Source organism: Nelusetta ayraudi, unplaced genomic scaffold (assembly GCF_046127955.1).
Source record: "Nelusetta ayraudi isolate G7.1 ecotype Tasmania unplaced genomic scaffold, CSIRO-AGI_Nayr_v1 ptg000092l, whole genome shotgun sequence".
NCBI lineage: Eukaryota > Metazoa > Chordata > Actinopteri > Tetraodontiformes > Monacanthidae > Nelusetta > Nelusetta ayraudi.
Genome location: NW_027466142.1, coordinates 444,271 through 461,967, shown reverse-complemented (window position 1 = coordinate 461,967; position 17,697 = coordinate 444,271). Strand labels below are relative to the sequence as shown.

Below are 17,697 nucleotides of genomic sequence, written 5' to 3'. Positions count from 1 at the left end.
TTCAGTGCTCCACCTGCCACGGTACAAAAAAAAAAAAAGTTCTGTGGACCAGAATTATCGAAAGATCTGACACAAGCAAGTCCGTCGTCGGCAAAACAAGAAACTTTTTCTTCCATCTCTCTACTGCCCCCTCTAGCAAATAATGCAAATGTCTTTCAAATCTAGACACTTTGGAAAAAAAACACTTTGGCCTTTACGTTTGGAAAAAACTAAAAGCGGTTTTTGGATAACCAATTTCTCACGACGTGAGAAATGAACTCTTATTTCTCACCATTTAAAGTTTACCAGTTTTTTTTTTTTCGTTTTTTTGCAGCAGCTATATTGATTTAGGAGGGGTCTTCATGTATAAGTGATTTTGATTAAGACGTTACCACCCCTTTATGGCCTTCGATTATGAAAAAAATGAAAGTGTGGACACTTGGTATCCAAGTTCCAAATCATTATTAAAAAAACAAAAAAACAAATGCAAAAAGGAAAATCAACAGAGGTGTCCGCACTGGAAAAGCGACAAGAATGAGTCAATCGCCATTTGCCCTCTTTCTCTCTCTTCATTATTAATCCATCCCTCCATCTGTCCATCGGCAGTGATGCAGTGAGACTGTATTGAGGAGGCGCTGAGTGCGTTTATAAGGTGATGACCCGAGCCAATAGCTGGCCTCTCGGCTGTCCACGCAGCCAACAAACAATCAATCCAGTGAATGTAAACTGGGATAATCAAAGGAAACGGCTTCATTTGTGATTCCCTGCTTGTAAGCACTTTAATACCCTTCGCTGTTGGTCTCGCCGCCGCCAGGGTCCCCGGCCTTGACCTTAATGTCGGCTTCAGGACTCTCTGGTGTTCGTTACGTGGACGAAACAAAGAGAGGAATTGGGAAACGCGTTTCCATCTGCTTTCCATCTTTCATCTTTGCTCAGTGTTGCTGGTTTTGTCATTTGTATAAAGGGTCCTTCTGAAGATGAAGATCAAGTCGACATCTTTGATTCCCGGGTCAAGAGGGGATCAGCGAAGACTTCACACAGCCAAAACCACACTTGCTTCAGGGTTTTGTCATGATGGGAAAAACAGAAGGGAGCCAGGTGCCTGAAATAATGAACATCAAGCCTGCAACAGGATGCATTATTAACCCTTAATTTGAAATTTGATATGTTACAGTCAGGTCTTACAGATGTAAGAACCACAATAGACATAATGTCTTCAAAAAAACTTACTCTCACAAAAAAAAAATCAAATTTTAGTTTTTCAAGTTGTTTGAAAAGCAAAGTAGCAAAGCAGGAAGTGATGGCTGCTGGCTGCCTTTAAAAACTAGAGTAGACGAAATGCTTGAAGTGAGTGCGTGTCGACCAGATCAACAGGGTGGCAGGGACTCCAATATAAAGTCACACATGTTTTATTTTTGGCTCATGTCCTATTGGATAACACTGAGATGTGTTTAAAAAATACATACTGCAGCCAAACACCAGGGGGAAACATTTTCTGATTTATTTCTTATTTTATTTTATGTTGCTTTGCTGCCACCCCCACCACATCTTCTATAATTAAAACTGACAACTCTCTACGACGATAAATAAAACGTTGAAGCGCCGAGACATAATAGGAAAACAAATTCAGATGTCTGCCTGTGTTATTTTTCTAAAGCGGGGCTCAGTTCAAACCAATATTTTCACAGCCAGTCGTAATATTTGGAATGTGTTAATCCTCTGAGGATGTGGGATCTCTCGTCATCACTTAGAGAACCACCTGCGCGTGACCCGCCGCTGACTCTACAGTAAAACGTCTAAAGCTGCTGTAAAAAAAAAAAAGAAGAAAAAAAGAAGAAAAAAGAAGAAGGAGCCTCTCAAAACCAACAGCTGGCTCCCCGCTCACTGGTGTTCCATCAACTTTTTTTTTTTTTTTTTGGTCGCTAGTGTTTATCAAATCCATCGCTGCAAAATTCCATCTGGAAGACAAACGGCCAAATATTACAGGCTGTTTGGTTTGACAGCCGCAAAGTGTTGCAAACGCCAGGCGGCTTCATCGTCTTCAGCTCGCAGTTGTCGTTTCTTTGTCCCGGCGCAACAATCGTGACGAGGCTCGATGTTCACTTTTAAAGTTCAGCAAAATTGCCTCTTTGTTTGTAAATGGGGCTGTTTGAAAAAAGTTTTTCTCAGGGAATCATCAGTTATTTGCACTGTAATTCACCTGAATTATAGTAAGAATTAAAATGATGAATTAAAAATAAGTTTTCAAATTTATTTTAGGGGCATTCAATTTAAAAAATATATATACAAACTGAATTTACAAACTGCTCCTTGTAACATAAATGAACTTGATTTTCATGTAGTTTTAACAATTTAAATGTAGTTTGTGTGCAGGGTTTTTTTTTTCTTTTTTTCTTTGCTTTAAGGTCAGTAAAGTAAATAAAAAATATATATTTAAAAATGATAAATCAATTTGAGAAAAGTTAACAGATTAAATTACTCGGCCAGTTGAACAACTGATCAGCTTTTGGGGTCAGCAAAGTGGTGCCCACCATTGAAACTACACAACTTTTTCTTTCTGAATGTTTGGAAGTTTTTCTAAGCGTACACAGAGTGTCACATTCTGGTGATGAAATGAAAAGCAAAAAAAAAAAATTCTTGTGCGTCACAGCGAGGCCGTAAATTAGTGTTCACCCTTGTCTGCTTGTCTCTGCCTCTTTACTTTACAAGAAGCAGAGAAGTGGAGGTTAGAGGGGAAGATCGACTCAATTACTCACACACACACACACACACACACACACGTGTGAGCGAGATCAATCAAAAATCAAAAATCTACAAAATCTTTTCCGGATATTTTGTAATATTTCTGGAACTGAACAGAGGTTGGGATTCCTTATCACCGGTTACGGGCAAGCACTGTGTGTGTGAGGGTGTGTCCGTGCACGCGTACATGCGTGTGTGTGTGTAGGAGAGCCATATTGAGTGTGTCTGAAATTTACTGACAAGGTTTTGGCCCATTGACCTTATTACAGTGTCTATATCTTTTCCTTGTCTAGACTGAGTAGACACTGCAAAGATATGGTGTGTGTGTGTGTGTGTGTGTGTGTGTGTGTGTGTGTGTGAGAGAGAGCGAGAGAGAGAGAGAGAAAGAGAGAGACAGAGAGAGAGAGGGAGAGGGAGCGAGAGAAAGAGAGAAAGAGAGTGTGTGTGTGTTTCCAAGCAAGAATGTGGCTCCGTTATCAGTTAAAAACACTTTGCTGCGTCTGTCCAGATACACTGGTATGTAAATGGCTGCACAGGATGGTGTGTGTGTGTGTGTGTGTGTGTGTGTGTGTGTGTGTGTGTGTGTGCCATGACCAGTGCACGGCTGGCTATGCACACTGAACGTGTTTATCACCAGATATGTGACATGTGTTGTGACAGAAAGTCACTAATGCAGCTGTGAGTTATCAGCTCTGAAGGTGTTACACAACACGGCCTTACTTAAGCGCACGCGCACACGCACACGCACGGGAAGGTTTTGGCGAGGAATGTCACCAGCTGCGGGCGGGCTGATCAAGTTTGTTACAAGTCAAAAAGCGACATTAAATCTTCCTATTTTTTTGATTATTATTCTTTAAAGTCCATGTGTATCTCAATGTGTATCTATTGGCCCTGCAGTCAAGGGGACAATACTGTAATTTAAGACGTACACTTAATGTGCTATTTATGGCCCAACCTGATTTTAAGTCATTGTGGCCAAAACTGCTGGCTACAAAAATCTTTTTGTTATTTATGTTGATGTTTGTGTCCAAACTTAACACACTTTTTTTGTCATCAATCTCTCCAACATCAAATATGAAAGTGAATTCAAACTTTTACAAATCTTTTTCCCGACACGTTCTGCTCTGTCGCTGCAGCCTTGAGAAACTTTTTCGATGACATGGCAAGAACCACTAACGAACACAAAATAAAACTCTGAATGCGTCAGTCTCTGCGTACAACTTGTGTGCGTCGTGGTACTGAACGGGGCCTTAAAAAGGCCACATTAGCGCTCGGCAACATCATGTTCAGAGGCCAATCGGCTCCATCTGCAGACGGAGGAATAGTCGGAAACGACTGTCGGCCTGTTTCTTCCTCTCTTTCTCTGGACCGCTGTCTTCCTTTTTTCAGTCCAAATCCTGTAAAACTGTTCCTGAGAGCCAATCAATGCTCGCACACTTCTGGTCTACAGCTAATCAATGAAACTCCACTAATTCTAATGTTATCTGCTTTCTCGGTCTCCTCCTCCTCATCCTCCTCCTACCACCACATCCCCGCTCCATCACTCCTCTCCTCCTCTCAGCTCTGTAACATCTTCATTTGCTTCAATTTTCTGTGGCTCATCTTCATCGCTGCAGGTGAAACAGTATTTGCACCTCGTCTCAAAATGGCTCCAACTCTGGTGAGATTTGCTCAAACTATTTTGCAAAAACAACTCCAATGCCACCACTCCTGCGCTGAAGGTATAAACCCATCAAAGATTTTTAAAAGAAAAACAAATCATTTTCTTGTTGTTGCTGTTAAATGTTCATGTGTACAATGTGCAAAGCTCTCTCTTTTTGTCGTATCATCCCTCGTTTTGACCTGGTTACCGTAACCCTGGCGAGACAAAGGGAGGTCAAGTGTGAGTATGTGTGCTCAATGATTAATCTTCCCCGAAATAATTCTGCACAGACATAAGCTAAGGCCACAGAGGCTTCCTATGTATGTTTTTTTTAAGAAAATAAAAATATGAAAGGGGTAATTTTCAGCCAATCACCACATAAACGTTCAGCCCAAGTCGTCATTAGTGTGAGCGGTGAGCCGTCATTGCCATCGTCAGCACTGTGGTATTATTTGTCCTTTCTCCGGACAGAGAGAGAGAGAGCGAGACGCAGACCAAACCCATAAATCTGAGAGGTAATAATGGCTCAGAGAATCTGATAATATTTGTGTAGCCAAGCCTGATTCACCACAACGTCAACAGAATCCACTTCCTGTCTGAGGGCAAAGCCGCTGCTCTCTCAGTGGACAAACAAACAGAACGACAGACAAACCGACAATACCGCCACCAACTCGACGCAACTTGGTGCGAAAAGGTTTCCAAATTTCACACCAGGAAATGGGACTGAATCCAAGATACGACTTAAATTGAATAAACTTGAAGCTTCCACCAAAAAACCTGACAACCATCCAGTGGTTTGATCTGCACGTTTAACTTGCGTCCATTGAGACGGAGCGAGAGTCAAAAACTTCCAATTACGTCACAGATTTTTACTCTACTGAAAAAAGGCTAGAAAATAGTGTCGTGACTTCAGAGTCCCAGTATAAGGGACCGCAGGTCGCTCCTAATGAAATGATCCAGCATTATTAGCAACATTAGCACGTCCAGTTTGTTAACTGGCCATTCACAGACTTGCCAATAAATCCCTTGATGCCCCTTTAAATGTCCCTCTTTTGTCTTTTCTTTCGAGATGACGCCTGACTGGGTCTGAGAAGGACCAGTTAGGATTGCAACGTTGCCAGAGGACCTTTTCCACCCCGGCGTTGCACTGCCTGAAAAAATAAAGAACTGAAAAATCCGAAATCTAAAGGCAGTTTTACAAAGTGGACGGGAAAATGTTTTTTTTTCCAGTGATGCTCTTCGCTCCGTAAACAGCCGGAGGACGTTGAACACGGGAGAGAAGATAAACAGCGGCTCCATCGGAGTGAAAACACACCCGAGGAACCTGCCGCTGGATTGCAAAAACGATCTTCACGCACGCACGCGCACACACACACACACACACACACACACACACACGCACGCACGCACGCACACACACACGCACGCACGCACACACACACACACCATTTTATTTGAACTGCGTTGAGCCCAATGGAAAACCCCAGGCTTTGTTCTCGGACTCCCGCGGCTTCCAGGCCTTCAGGCTGACGTCACACGGAGGCCATACGAACTGAGTTAACCCGACTCACCGAATGGGTTTAACCAAACAGCGGTCGGCCACCACGACCAGAGGAGCCAGAAGGATAAATGGACGTTTTTAAATCCTGGCCAAATGAAAGCTTTTACTTCACGCTCCTTGTGTCCACCTTCGCCTTTGTTGTGGTGCCTGTTTAATTTTTTAAACTAGCGCCCTCTGGTGATTGATGAGTCACGGCTGTCAACACGTGCTACGCTACGCTGAAACGCTTTGCGTCACCACACTTGTTTTTCCCCGGCGCGTCACGCTGGCGAATTACGTAAACGTTTCTGAAATCACTTTTGGTTTTGTTTTGTTTTGGCTCCGTGTGCAGCCTGCAAATCAGTCTCAAGGGATTTCAAAGTAAAGAGCTGGAAGGAATGCGGGAAAAATTCCCCGAGCGAAAAAAAAAACCCTGAAAAATCTGGATGACCATACCTCAAATTTAAAAGAAAAACAGAATCCGCCGTGGGAAATAGTCAGAGTAAATAAATATTATTTCAGCATTATTCTTAATCAGACAACTATTTATTATTCCTAAAAAAAACAAAAAACTCTTTGTACTCAAAAAATTTTAACTCTGTATGACTCCATCCATCAACCAGCTCGGTGAAACCACCAGGTTATTTCTCAGTTTTTGCCATGAAGCTTCTTTCTGTCAAAGAAGCTCCGTCAGTAAAAGGCCACAGTGAGCAGCAGGAAACCAAAACAGCGTTGCTGGACGTTGAGCCGTCGGCTAGATTATATAATCAAGGCGCTGATGTCACTGCCAATCAGAACCTTCGAGATGGAAGCCAGGGTACGGCGGACACTTACACAAGCATTAAATAGTGACGTCAGTCAAGAAAATATAACCGAGGTCACTTTTTTTTTTTTTTTTTGTTGCCGGACTCGGCGACCGCAGACCGCTGCCAACACGGAGTCGACGGGATTTCTGCAGGGAAAACAGCGTGGGACACGGTGACGGACAGGCCGGACAAACACGAGCGGGCAGAGCGACAGGCAGCAAAGAATTGGACAACAGAGGTTCCAGGCGCAGACAAAGAGAGCTGATTTATCTGTTTATAAGACTTAAAAAAAAGAAAAAGAAAGCGCCCACGGTACCGACGGGCCTTCGTGGAATTTTCTGAATTCTCTCGTGTCTCATCAGCGTCCCACACTAGAAAAATATTTTGCCTCAAACTGTGCTGCTGAGGTTTCCCTTTCCTCGCCCCTCTGAAGTTCTGATGTTGCGGGGCTGTTTTCACTGACTCTGCACCGGCCGTCCCGCCTCAGATCTGGCACAGACAAAACTCCCGTGAAAAGCCCTCCGAGGACGGCGGCCTGCGCTGTGACTCGACGACGGCTCACATGTTTTCACTGTACATTCTTCTTCGACCAGGACGGCCACTAAAGATCTGGGTCACAAGGTTGCTGTTTCGCATCTTCGGGGGAAAATCCAAGCGGCGAGGAAATGTGAAATTACCCTCTTTTTTTTCCGCCTCATGTGATTTCATTACAGAAAAAGTCAAATGTTCAGCTTTGCTTTTTTTGTAAATTGTAGTAAAGTGTGTTTTTTTTTTTTCTGTCCACCAATCAGATCATTGCAGTAGACGTCAGTTTCCTCTTCTGCTTTGAGTTTTTTATCAGAGCTGGAAACATTTTCTGAGTGAACAAAGAACAAAGAACATCACAAAGGTTTTTTTTCCTCCCTACTCCTGCGTGACTTTGGATAGAGTTGAGTTGAACTCCCTTCCATCACAACCGGACCGTGAGTTTGACCGATGTCATGGAAGCGTCTCTGAGCCCTGTTTGCCTCCTCTCCAAGTCTGGATCTCTCAGATCCCTGCACCAGATGCTGCCGCTGGTTTCCTGGCTTTGGACTTTTCGACCGCTCCAAGACTCCTAAGCTCCGAAAACGACATCTTCAAAGATCTCATGACATCTGGCCCCCCTTGACGGTGCGTGGCCTGAGTAGATTTGGTTCACAGCGACGCAACAAGCTGCAAATTCCAAGATCTTGACTGCAGGGACGCAGGAAGCACCTCTGAATGGGGAAGCTCCCCAGGTTGTTGTTGGTTTTATCCCTTTAAGGCCTTTTAAAGTAGTGCCTCTCCCCTGGCCGTGCCAGTCTGGGATTAATGAACAAGGTAAAACTCAGGGTCAGAGAAGGAGAAGAATTGTTCGCACTCAAACGCTGAGCTCTGCCTCGCCAGAGATCAATTTGTTAAGCCATAAAATACTGAGGAAAAAAAAAAAGTTGTCTCCACCACTGCGCACACACACGCGCACACACACACACACACACACACACACACACACAGGCTGGGTTTTCTTAATTAAAACTGGCCCTTTCTGGACACCATAGACAATATGACACCAGCTTCCCTGATTGGCTATAGGACATACATCTCTTCCTGTTTTGGGTGGCGTCAATAAGTGAGTTTAACAAACAGTGAGTTTTAATGGGATCTGTGTGCTCAGGATGCCGGTCAATAGGCCTAATGACCGGTTTTAGCCCGGCAGCCGATAATGTGCCGATTGGTCAGCCCGGGTTTGTCGGATCATTGTTTCTCTTGGGCCGCGGGGCTTCAAAGTCTGTTTAAGAGCCCCACAGCGAGTCCCAGCTCGTCTCCGCATAAAACCAAATACCTTAATGTGGGTAATTTATTTCTAAAAAGAGAAAAAGGAGCAGTTTGTGTTATTTTTTTTATTGCTGTGGGAGTTCGGCAGCACATCCTGGATTCATTACTATCCATCGGTATCGTGGACCTGCACACCCTCGATGTTGCATTTGTTCACATGTCATGTGGAAAAACATGCAACGACGTCAAAGGGGTCCGACACCCATAAGTGATATTTCTCCCATTGCCATTTTCTAACTGTTATGCGGTCACCTGCATGCATCCGGTGGGTTTCCTCCGTCTGTGAAGCTCCTGTATACTGATGCGGATAATGAAATGTCACCATAGCCCCTATCCATATGAGCGGCGTGCCGTAAAGAGGAACTGTCGCTGAAATAGCAGCATTTCCCTGAACTGGGTCCTGGCGTCTCAACCCCATCAGTTTCCACAAGGTAGAGACAAAAAAAATCAAAGGCAAATATTAAATGCACTGGTTTTGAAGTTGCACTTGACTTCCTGTTTTATTTTGCAGTCCGTGTTTTTGTTCCCCCATGCCTGACTTCACACTTCCTGTCTTTCTTTCTTTGCCACATGCTCTGGTTCATTTCACTTCCTCGCGTGCCTTTGCACAAGCTCCACATCTGGATCTGGATTTTTTTTAAAAAATCGCTCCTTTAGCCCCCTGTTTGCAGCCTTCCTTCCTGCTTTGCTGGACCTGCCAAGTGTTTGAAAGAGGACAAATACGAGGTGATCTCAGAGGGCAGAGCCAACAGCAGGCCGGGCGTGCGGTCATGATATGAAAGTTGGCTGCAGTGAGTCGCCCACATCTGCCAGAAATGACGTTCTTCTATTAGGACAAACACACACCTGTTCATTGCAGCTTTAATTCTGTGTTTTGCAAACCCTTTTTCTCGCTCTTTGAAATATGAAACATATGAAACTATGTATATACTAGTTTTGTTAGGAGATGATGCCTTAAGGGTCCTGAGTGCAACATGAAGAGGGATCTTTGGGGATGAAATGGATAAAGGACAAAAGGTCAAATTATTTTGTTGTCTAAAAATGAATCATAAACATTCATACCAACATAAAGAGCAGGTTGTATGGTCACCCTGAAAATGGAGCTGCTGATTTTACCCTGGCATCACAGCTGCCATGAGAGTTGGTTGCCATTGTTTGCTGTAGACTTTTACCACTGGATGCTACTAAATCTGACACTCTGGACCTTTAATTAGAGCTAATTTGCAAGTCAAATGAAGCCACAAACTTGTGGAAGAACGAGGCAGCTGGTGACTTTTCAATCCGCTGGGCCGCAGCTTCAAAGAGACGAACTAAGCTTAGCCTCCAGCTCCATGCCCAGGTTTTGTTTGACTGAATTCATGTGTTTCTTCAACGCGTCTCCATTTGTGACATCAGAGGAGGCGAAGAAGCAAAGTGGAGTTGTGTGATCTCAGGGTTTAACCGCAGAGACGCTGCAGACGTCCGTCTGGGCTTCTAAACAATTAAGGCAAAGATTAGCGGTGGAACCAGGTCCTCAGTTCTCTGTCCTCCTGCTGCTGGACGCCCAAAACCCCTCGCTGACCTCTGAACTCTGCACGCACACACACACACACACACACACACACACACACACACACACACACACACCCCTCCTCTGCCAGCTGTCCAGCTGCGGTCAACAGCAGAGAGACTGATGTCCCGTCAGCAGACGTCTGACTCATCTGTCTCTCCGTCCCCCCGGCATCCCTGACCAGCCCCCCCTCCCCCACGCCACCTTCTCCACCCCTCCACCCCTCTACCCTCACCCCCCGCTAATGCTAATGCAGCTCTTTATAACGGCCACATTGACTGCTCTGCTGCCACTGTATGTAAATACCATCCGCTTTGATCAATGGACTGACAAGTGACACGATGCTGACCACAAGCACACCTCTACACACACACACACACACACACACACACACACGATAACATAAATCTGTAAATTATTCATGCACCTTTCACGAAGATTCCAATTATAGGATTTCTTTTCTGTTGTTGTAAATTTGCAACCTCTATTAAACATTTTCAACGATACGTTGATTAGAAAGAAAGGGTTTTTTACACAATTTAAAAAAAAGGGAAATGCCATTTGTGAAAATACACGTTAGGATTAAAATTAGTGGAAAAAAACACGGTTAGGAAGTCACGCAGCCTCCGTTTGATCTGGTTAGTGACTTTTGTTGTGAAGAAATATGGAAAAAACACTGAGACGTTATAATTTTTTCATAAACCGTCACTGTGGACACATGGACACCGCAAACTGTACATGCACCACCACTTATATCCATTCGCCTTGTTTTTTTTCGCCCTCTGTTTGCCCCCCGTGCCGCCGGACCTCCTACCTCCCACAGGTGTCTGCTGTTCCTGACGCCTCCTGACTGCAGTTTGTCCAGGAACAGGGGGACTCCCTGGAAGGGGCCAATCCAGGTTCCCTGAGGGATCCTCTGGGCCGCGCAGATCCCGTAGCCCAGGCCGGGGACCGTACTGGTGCACAGACACACCTGCACGCACACACACACACCCAGGCAAAGACACACACATACCCGTAGGAAATAGTCAAGACATTAAAAACAAATGATTCATGTCCACGCCAGCGGCGTGTGTGACGTCCTAAGTGTTTCCTCTTAATGCCTCCGTCAACACGCCGTGTTAATAAACAGTTCAGAACTTCAGTTTAAAACACGCTCTTGCGAGCGGCGCTCCCAGGAGCAAACAGAACTCTCCTCTTACATGCAGGTTTGTGCCGCAGACGTAAACAGCGGCTGGTTATCGCGCCTGCAAGTCCAGAAGCAATAAGCGCAGGGACGCCTCACCTCTCTGGGCAGGTCCCTCAGCCAATCGGGGACGTCCGGCAGGGCGGCGGGCGCCACCGTGCTGCTGGTGCCGACCAGTCGGCGCAGGGAGTGCAGGGGCCCGTGCATGGGACACTCGCCGTTCCTGTTGTCGGCGCACATGTCACAACCTGGGGGCGGACAGAGGCGGAGGAGATCCTGATCAGCGTTTGTTTGATTTGTTGGATTTTGTAAACGTGACTGTTGTTCTTCAGGGATCAACGTTTCGTAAGGTTGATACAAGTTTTCCTTTCTTTTTCTTTTTTTTTTTTTAGTTGAGATTGTTTTCTAGATAGTTGTAGAGAGGCAAATACAAATCTACTGAAAAGTAACATTGTCATGTGATGTCGTTAGAACAGCGTTGTTGTGTTTCCATCCCCCTGCAATTAGAGCTCTGACATATCTAATATATAATGAACGGCTGAGCAACATTACATGATTTCTTAGCATCAAACGTACGTGAATGCTTATTTCATTTCTTAATAGCCGCCTTGGTCCAGAGGAGAGAAAAACAAAAACAAAAAGAAAAAAAAAAGTCTTTGTTTTCTCTCGGTTAAATGTGGCGAGCAGCGTAATGCTGGGAATTAGCGAGTGTCAACATTTACCCAGAGATGCAGTTTGACAGTAATGGCTGTTAATTGACTGTAGCAACATAATGAGAGATTATTATCGGGACACAAAACTCCCACAGAGAGCCGCGCACAGCCGGGAGACTGACAGGAACAGGATGTTAACGCCAGGTCACCTCTTTTTTCCTTTTCTTACTTTATTTTTTATTGGAAAAAAAAAAAATGTTCCCCCCAAAAAATAAAGGATCAGGCATGTGAGAGGTCCACGGCGGCTTTTACACAGTGATGGATTGAGGAGAATGAAACCGTATCGTGGTCGTTTATACGCGACAGACTGTTAAACCAGTTCACGGTCGAGTAAATGGGAAATATTCTGCTGCCTCAATTCTCCAGATTCTAAGATCTTTGGGTGCTGGTAGTTTAGTTCCTAGAACACACTTCTACAACAAAAATATCTACAAAGTGGTTGAAAAAAAATTCCAACATGTGATTTAAAAAAAAAAAAAAAAAGAGGGGCTGGAGCAGGCTCAGACAGCGTCAGGCTAACTTTAGCCCGACCTCAGCCTGACCTTTAGTTGTGGCCACTAACTACAGAGGTGAAGAAGAAACAAGAGCCAAGATCCTAACTACTGAACATTGTTTTATTGTAAAAAAAAAAAATTATATATATATATATATTTATATATATATACATATATATATATATATATGTATATATATATATATATATATATATATATATATATATATATATATATATATATATATATACATATATATATATATATATATCATTATGTCACTTGAACTATATCAGTATTTGATTCCAAATCAAAAATGTGTTGCCTGGATTTGAGTATTTACAAAATTTGCCTGCTTGATCTCATTTGAAGATCATCTACAGACTCCAACAGACAATCTTTCTGCTTCCATGCGTTGCTGCCATGTGGAACTTGTCCTGTCATGCACGCTCGAGGCCACCGACCGTCGCTGCAACTAAGAGTCAGCGGTCGGAGGAGACGAGCTGAGCAGTGCGCTTTGCCGTTTTTCTCCCCCTCCTTGGAACGGTGAGCTGGCTGTGAACTTGTTATGACACTCTCCCCTCGCAGCGCATCGCTCAAACTCAGTATTCTGTTACATCCGCCGGCTGTGTTTAGACAGCGCCGCTCCGCCTGTGATCTCCGAGTGCCTGAAGTGTACTTCTGCCACAGCTGAGCTCAGATTATTTCCCCCTGTATGCTCTCCTTTACGCACCTTTCGGCGTTTCTTTAAACACCCCGTTCCTGTCTGCAAAATCTGAGCAAATGTTGTGTGCGTTGAGACTTCAAGGTGCCACTTTACATTTTGTTCCAAAAGGCCATAAACACACAGAAAACGACGACTGGCTGCTGTTTCAAACAACGGGCTCCGTAACACTGTGACACTGGAACACTTTCCTGAACAGATATTTGCACTTTTACGACAATACTGCCTGCTTTATATCACCACAGAAGAAGAAGAAGAAGAAGAAGAAGAAGAAGAAGAAGAAGAAGAAGAAGAAGAAGAAAACAGCTTCTTTAAATTTACAGCACTTGTTGAATTTGAATTCATCATCTTGAAAACAACCTCACAGCTCTGACTGGAACACAACGAGCCGGTGGAATGTCGCGCTTTCATCTTGCGTTACACGACGAGGGTCACCGCAGCAGGAATTATGGGAAATTATTCTCCCGGGACGGTTTTCAGGGCCTCAGTTTGTCTTTATTTGTATATGAAAAGTGATGAACGGACGCGGCAGTACGAGCAATAGAGACACGAGCTCCTCGTCCTATATCATGTATGATGATGTTTATGAGGCACAGCATCTGGAATGTAACAGAGAGCCTCGTGTGCGTGTGTGAGAGAGAGAGAGTGTGTGTCTGCACGAGCGCGCATGCTCAGCTTCATGTCACGACAATAAAAATGCCAGATGACATTCTGTCCGGATGTAAATACTAATAGCAGATCTGTGGTTTCTTTTGTATTCAAGCTAAACTCATCCCGCTTGTCAAATAACTGCCAGTCTCACAGAAGCTTCTTTTCCTTTATCTCAGAAAAATATCTATTAGGGATAAAAACAGTTACAGTTTCAGTTCCTCTGTGATTTTGCTCTTTTTTTAAGCCCCCTTTTGGTGTAATGTGGCATGTTGTTGGTTATGTTTGAATTTTTTTTTAAAGAAGCTTTTTAAATATTAGAATAGGTTGATTTTCCAGCTTCTTTGTTCCCTGCAGTTCTGAGTTCTTCTCTTCTCTTCTCCTGGCAACAGATCTAAACCGCGGAACATTTAAAGGGTTGCAGGACCAACTAAGACGCTCCTGTGTGCGCAGGTCTGAAAGCCGATCCCAGCTGATTAGAAGCAGCTTTGCTGGGCTGCTCTCGGCCGAACCAACTGAACTGTCACTGTGGTCCGAGCGGTCGCCGCACTCATCCTGTGCAGTCCGCCCACCACCGGGCGCAGCCGGCGCACAGCTAGCTGCATTTTAACACAAAATCAAGTCCAGTTTACTCATCAGGGTAAACTGTTGCTGGAGAGGTTTGCTTTAATCAAAACACGCTGTCCAGATGCATTATGGGAGGTGTAGGACGGCATGTTTGTGGGGTGTCTGTTTTTGTGTTATGTTTTTTTGTGTGTTTTTTTTGACGGTCTCCACCTCCTCTGGTTGGTACATTGATGCTGCTTCTGTTTCATCCAAAATTCCCCCAATTTCAATGAAACACACATTTATACACACAAAAGTACAAATGTAATGGTTTGATTCCATCGCTTGCTCAAGTCACCCATCCATCCGAGCGTGAAAAATAAAAATTATGAATTACAATTATTGATCAGCCAGCCATGGCCACACAACATCTTATGTGAGGGCTTTTTAGCCCATTTTCTGGTTTCAACATAATAATAATAATAATAATAATAATAATAATAATAATAATAATAATAATAATAATAATAATAATTGTTAGAGCTGGTAATTAATAACTGAGGTCACAATGTGACACACGAGGGAGTATGTGTGATTGCTTTATCTGCACACACACACACACACACACAACACACATACACACACACACACACCCCAGAGACCTCAATATGGCCGTGTTGGGATGATAAATAGCGGCCCTGTGGCCGGTGGATCAATCCCCCTCCCTTCTGTCTTTCTCTCTCTCACACACGCACGCGCGCGCGCGCGCACACACGCACGCGCACACACACACACACACACACACACACGCACACACACTCGCTGCGCTCCACGAACACAAAACTATATACGGCAATTAATTCCTGCTTGTCCCTCCATCCCTCATCGGCCCTGCCGGCGCGTATCGACGCAGATTACTGCTGATGGTCCGTTTTATCACCGTGCGCGCGCGCGCGCGCACGCACGCACGCACGCACGCACACACACACACACACACACACAAACTAGCCACTTTATTAATAATAAACTTCGATGTTGTGACGTCACGGCGGGAACGTCCGACCTCGTATTATGGCTATGTGATGGGCAGAGGAGCGCGTAACGGAAAACAGAGCAAGCCTTCAACTGCGCTGCTCCGCAGCAGGCGATCAACTGATATAAACTACAACAACAATAATAATATTAATCATAAATATTAAAGAAAATGTGTCGGTGTCCTTTGACTCAACTTGACTCGAAAACACAAGCATGTGTCACTGATTTACAGCCGCAATCATCTAAAGCAGACACACTGACCGGATGCAGTAAAAAAAAAAAAATCTTCAATAAATGTTCAATCTGTGAAAAAATATCCCTCCAAAAAATTGAGATTTGTCCAACAACTTTAAAAAAAATTAAAAAATAACACACTTTTTTGGGGGGAGATAAAAAAAATAAATAAAATAAAATAAATCCAGTAGGCCCCCTAACGCAGCATGAAGAGCTGAATAATTCCAGACAGCGTCGGAGTGTGTGAGGCCCCGAGAGAGCCGAGCTGCTGACAGCGGGCCGACAAAGCAACACAAAGCACTTGAACGTAGCACGCAATATTGGAGAAATATTGGAAATGAACTGGTGGGATATTTCGCTCCAGTAAGTCACACACAGCGGTTGCGGGTTCCACCTCCGCCACGCACCGACGCGCTGCGCCGCTCTATATTCATTCCGCCTCCACTTGACCGGGACACCCCGCTGTGACGGGTGAAGCGCACCCCCGCGAGCCTCACCAAAGCGGGAGGCTCGTGGCTCCAGAAGCGGCGCGCGCGTGTACGTGTGTGCGAGACAAGTGAGACTTTTACGCCTGACTAAGCTCTGTCAATATCCGTGCACGCACACACACACACACACACACACACACACACACACACACACACACACACACACACACACACACTCACGGACGTAACAATAAACTCACTTTAGGGCGCAAACAGTGCCTGGAATCTTTTCGTTTAAATTAATTCTTTGAGAAGAGCTGAAAAAATAAATCCTGACCCGTTTTTCTTAAATAAAATAATTTTAAAATGCTGACGAATTTACAAACAATTTTATCCACTCTTTAAACTAATTATATAAAGCAAAAAACAATAAAGCAGCGAGGCTCCGTGTCGGCCCGTGAGTCGGTCCGGTTTTGACTAAACGCTCCGAATTAAAGGCGACGCTGCTCAAAATCAAACTAATACACAGATAATCGATGGCTTTGATCGGAATCTAAGTGTGATTAATCATTCGCGCGGACGTACAGAGAAAATAAACGGCCGCGTGGAGCCACTCAGGTGTAAAACACACGGACACACACACACACACTCATTACCATTGAATCTGAATGCGTTTTAACTTTGCTCTGTGGGCGGCCTGCTGCTGCTGCTGCTGCTGCTGCTGCCTGCAGGAGACCGCAGCCCTGAGACGCCTAATGACCCTTGACCTCTGACCCTGCGCACGCGAGCCCTCCTGCAGCTCCTGGCCAAAAGCCTGAAACCACTAAAGCAACTCCTACAGCGACTCACAAAAAGCAAACTGCAAAATAACAGCAGGCACCACACGCCTCTCCCAAATAAATAATTCTGATAAACTAAAAGTTTTTTGAGATTCTGATCTGAAATTCATACAACTTTATTTCTTATTAGTGTGGGTAATGGCTACTGTATAAAAAATTATTCCTATTAATTGATGCATTTTTTTTTTTTCCACTTAGCATCAAAATGATAAAAGCTACATAAGAAGTTTTGGTTGTATTGAATGTATCTGATTAAGTTCTGATGAGAACCACAGAGTCATTCTGTGGTTCTCATCTCATTTGTGTGCAAAACTTCAAAAAATAAATAAGGGACAATTTAAATAAACAACAGAATAAATGTGGTTGATTTTGTCAGATATTCTTTTTTAGTTAGTGTGTCTTCTTCAATAAAATAAACCAATATTGTATGTGCCAATATATAGTTGATGTTATTTAAGAAATTTGCAGCAGCTGCCTAAAATTCTCTGTAGTTGATGAGAGAAACCAGGCTCTCTCCAGAATCACACCAAGTTGCCACAGAAGGTAGAAAAAAAATCAATTCAGAAAGGAGGCATTTTCTCTAAATCGTCAGAAATCTGGAAAAATTAGAAATACAATAAAATAAATTAAAATAAAAATAAAATCACAGAATGCTAAATTAATTTATGAGCCTGAGACAAACAAGATGCAAGACCCAGAAACCAAAATCCAGCCTTGACTAAACTCAACAGCGAACCAGAACTGAACATCCAGGTG

At 43.9% G+C, this 17,697-nt stretch overlaps 1 protein-coding gene across 3 annotated transcripts in view; it reads right to left on the bottom strand.

The window, feature by feature from the left end:
* The window catches only part of prdm6 (PR domain containing 6), a 58,913-nt gene that overhangs the window by 38,521 nt on the left and 2,695 nt on the right, over window positions 1–17,697 (bottom strand). For all 3 annotated transcript variants that reach the window (XM_076046985.1, XM_076046983.1, XM_076046984.1), the window contains exons 3-4: window positions 11,380–11,528; window positions 10,909–11,067 (exon numbers count right to left, since the gene is read on the bottom strand). In XM_076046985.1, the coding sequence (XP_075903100.1) occupies window positions 10,909–11,067; window positions 11,380–11,528 (308 nt within the window). The remainder of the gene's footprint in view (window positions 1–10,908; window positions 11,068–11,379; window positions 11,529–17,697) is intronic.